The sequence below is a fragment of the Gekko japonicus genome, unplaced genomic scaffold (genome assembly GCF_001447785.1).
Source record: "Gekko japonicus isolate JY-2015 unplaced genomic scaffold, Gekko_japonicus_V1.1 scaffold208, whole genome shotgun sequence".
Taxonomy (NCBI): Eukaryota; Metazoa; Chordata; class Lepidosauria; order Squamata; family Gekkonidae; genus Gekko; species Gekko japonicus.
This window is the reverse complement of record NW_015173680.1, coordinates 884803-888513: the sequence shown is the minus strand read 5'-3', so window position 1 is coordinate 888513 and position 3711 is coordinate 884803. Positions and strand designations below refer to the sequence as shown.

Genomic DNA, 3711 nt, shown 5'->3' with positions numbered 1-3711 from the left:
CCCACTGGCACACCACATCCTGTGGCTGATGCGCAACACTACTGTGAATGCTTGACCATGGGACAGCCATACAGGTAACCTCCAGCAGGGTGTGCTGTCTAGCTGGTATGCTCTACAACACTTTTAAGCCAACACAATTAGAGGCGCCGCCATATTGTGCCAAGCTGCCAGTGTGACCGCAGCCTAACAGAGCTTCCTTCTTCAGATGCATAGACATATACATCCATCTGGCTGGGATAAATATTCACAAGAAAGGTAGGGGAGATATTACATAGAGCAACATAAGACAAAGGCTAATCAGGGCTAAAAAATCTCACCTCCACAAGATATAGCCAGACAAAAGGGGCAATCAGTTGTGGAGGTTCACAATGAAGAAGTAGTTTCACCATTCACAGCCCTGTGTTGTATAAAACATTTAGGAGAGCCAATGCACAGGAAGTTGTTTGGTACATTGTTAAGGAAATGGTTCCTCACCTTTGAGCAAGTAAGAGAAAGAAAGAAGCACAGAAAATAAAAGGGAAGCTTCTGGTAATAGAAGTAAGGAACTACTTCTGTACTTGAATGACAGTTCAGGTGGGAGATGGAAGGAAGGATAAGAAATCATTTACAAGTAACATTCCTAAGCAAATCATGTAAAATGCCAGAGGGCATTTTTATAAAGGTAACAGGGCTATAGAATAACAGAATTGTTCAGGAAGGCGCTTTTAAAAAGGGAACAGGACTGTAGCACCACTGTGGATAGTATGTATTATCTGTTTGTGCATCAACCTGTTCTTACTGCATTGCCATGCAAGTTGCATAGTAGCAAGGAGTCTTGGGGCAGACCTGGCCCCAATGAGACCCCCCCACCCGAGGACAAAAGAGCCCTGAAGATGGCCCTGCCCCTGACAGAAGCCAAGGCTTTAACTCGCAGTACCGTTCTGGTTGCCTGTTAAAGGTCACAGAGGGCATTTGTTTTTTAAAGCTACAGGCTTTTCCAGGTTTTTCTGCAGACCTGTGGTTTCTAGAAATATCTGCCTTGTCTATTCATGGCTTCAGTCTCCAGATTTAAGTATCCAAAGATTTGGCTATGTTGAGAATTAGATATATTAATAAATAATAAATGTATCAATAAAAAAAATAAATACCATTATCACATTGGTCTATCATGGCTACACAGAGAGAAGGAGGAGGAGGAAGAGGAGGAGGAGATAGGATTTATACCCCGCCCTTCACTTGGAGTCTCAGAGCAGGTTACAATCTCCTTTCCCTTCCACTCCCCACAACAGACACCCTGTGAGGTAGGTGGGGCTGAGAGAGCTCTGACAGAAACTGCTCTTTCAGGAACCAGCTGTGCCAGAGCTTGTGACTGACCCAAGGTCACATCAGCAGGTGCAAGTGGAGGAGTGGGGAATCAAACCCGGTTCTCCCAGATTAGAGTCCGCACACTTAACCACTACACCAAACTGGAAAATGATGTTTGTATCTCTGTTCTGATCACGTTTGGGGTGCTCTTGGGAAGCCCAAACCAGGAGAGAGCAGGGGATTGGATTAGAAGGCGGGTGGGGGTGCTGCCCCAGAAAGCCCTGGTGGAGTCTGAACCCCCCCCCCCCCAAGTTTACACCCATGGATGTCCTTTCATCTGGAGATTTCTCTCCTGAGCTTTAGACCCGTCCAGGGCTGGTCTCTTGGTGCCTGAGAGAAGAAAGGGAGGCACCAGCTGACTTGGAGGCAACCCCAAGTTTCCCAGGTCTTTCAGTTGACTCCCCATCCTGCTTCCCTCCCTCCCTCCCTCCTGGCCCCACTTTGCTCTCTCTAATGTGAGTACATGAAGTCAGGGGATTAGCCCCTTGTCCAAGCCAGGACCAGAATGTGCCTGTTTGTTCATTCATTCCTTCTTAAGATGGTTGTAAGACCTTTTCCTTTTTTGCAGCTGATGTACGCTGTTGATGTAACGAATCACTTTTCATAATAAGAGAGGTGGGGTTTAAGGAGGGATCAGAAGGGAGAGAAGAGCAGCGATGGAGCCAGACAAATGGTCTGGAATGTTATTCATAGGCTGCGGTCACACGGAGCATTAGCCACGCTACAGAGACGGAAGATAGTCGGATTTTCCTGGTGCGAGCAAACCGCAACATCTGGGAAGCGTAGAGCTCCTGTGGCTAACCCGAGGCTTCCTGCCGAAGATGCGCCGTAAAAAACTAGTACCTCCGAGGTACTAGTTTCCAGAAACTGTGGGGCAAGGGCGGGCGTGGGTGGTAGCTTGTGGCATCCAGCACCCGCCCATGTCCCGTTGCGAAAAGGTGGTTTTTTCCCAAGTCTCCACGGGATGCGCACAAGCACCCAACGGCGCATGCGCACACTTCGTTTAAAAAACCCACAACCCCTGCCACACCGCTTCTTTGCCGCACCGCAGGATTGACGTATGATTGGCACCTCCCCCGAACCACAGGACGTCGGTGGGATGTTTGATCCGGCGGCCACGCAGTAGTTCGCTCCGGGGCAAACAGCCACGCCTCCCCCCCCCCACGATATCCAGCTGGTGTGACCGGGGCCTAAGTATGGGGAAAGGGCAGCCATGGAGAGTGGATGGGTATCCTCCCCACAATCCTGTGAGGCAGGCAGAGCATGACTGGTCCATGGCCACTGCCAGCCCTCTCCTAGGGAGAGTTACCTGGTGGGGGAAAGTGCCCTCAAGCCACAGCTGACTTATGCTGCCGACCCCATGGGGTTTGCCATTGCCTGCCACTGACTGCTGTAGCGTCGCTGGACTTTCTTGGTGGTCTCCCATCCAAATACTAGTAGCCAGGGTCGGCACTGTTTAGCTTCCCAGGGCTGACGGGATCAGGCTAGCCTGGGCTATCCAGGTCAGGAGGAGAGTTACCTAGTCTAAGCCAATTCAAATCAGTGGGCCTCGTTTGGAATAACTCTGCATTGCACTACCGGTGACCTTCGAGCTGGAATTTGAACCGAGGGCTCCCATGTCCAACACTCCCCACAGCTTGGGTCCCCCCCCCTCTCCCAGCCTCGCACAGGGGCTTGGGAGGGACACCCCTTAGGGCCGCGACCCGTTCCCAACGCTCCTGGGACCAGCGCCGCTGAGCTCCGCCGAAGCCTTTCCCGGAGTAAAGAGGCGGCGCGAGGAAAGCGAAAGTTCGCCCCGCGGCGCTCGCCTCGACGGAAGACGCCGGTGGCTGAAGCGCAGACCCCCAGCCCGTCCGCTGCCTTTCTTGGACAGCCAGGCGCCTCCCTCTCGCCGGGCTGGGGTGGTCCCGGGGAGGAAAGCAGGAAGACGTTGCTGGGATCCGTTCCCAGAAGAGCCACACGCCGGCTCCAACCGGTCCTACCTTCGCTGAGCTGGAGCGACTTCGCCGCCTCGGCGCCGACGGACAGCCCTGGCCATGGTAAGGGCAGGCGCGGGACCGGCTGCGGGGCGGCAGGAAAGCCGCGGGGGCGTCGCTTTTGCCCTCTGGGCTCCCCCTGCCGTGCTGAGGATCGTCCATGGCGGCCTCGACGAGGCGGGGAGCAGGCCCAGGGCAACCGCCAGGGGGCAACCCGGGTGGCCGCGCAACAGGCTGGGCTCCTCCTTAATCCCGGCAGACTGGGTCAGTCCTGGCAGGCAGACTGGAGCGGGGGGAAATGTGCCCCTTTGTCAAGTGCAGAGTTGAGCTCGGCTCCGGTCTCTGCGGTGGTGGTGGTGCGAGGGAGCTGGACCCAGCCAGTGGCTTGTGG

The 3711-nt window shown here is 54.1% G+C and overlaps 1 protein-coding gene across 2 annotated transcripts in view; it reads left to right on the top strand.

Annotated features, from left to right (window-relative positions):
- Positions 1-2996: 2996 nt before the first annotated feature.
- Positions 2997-3711, top strand: part of VAMP5 (vesicle associated membrane protein 5) — a 22363-nt gene continuing 21648 nt past the window's right edge. For both annotated transcript variants that reach the window (XM_015423006.1, XM_015423005.1), the window contains exon 1: positions 2997-3383. In XM_015423006.1, coding sequence (XP_015278492.1) covers positions 3381-3383 — 3 coding nt within the window. In that variant the 5' untranslated portion in view covers positions 2997-3380. The remainder of the gene's footprint in view (positions 3384-3711) is intronic.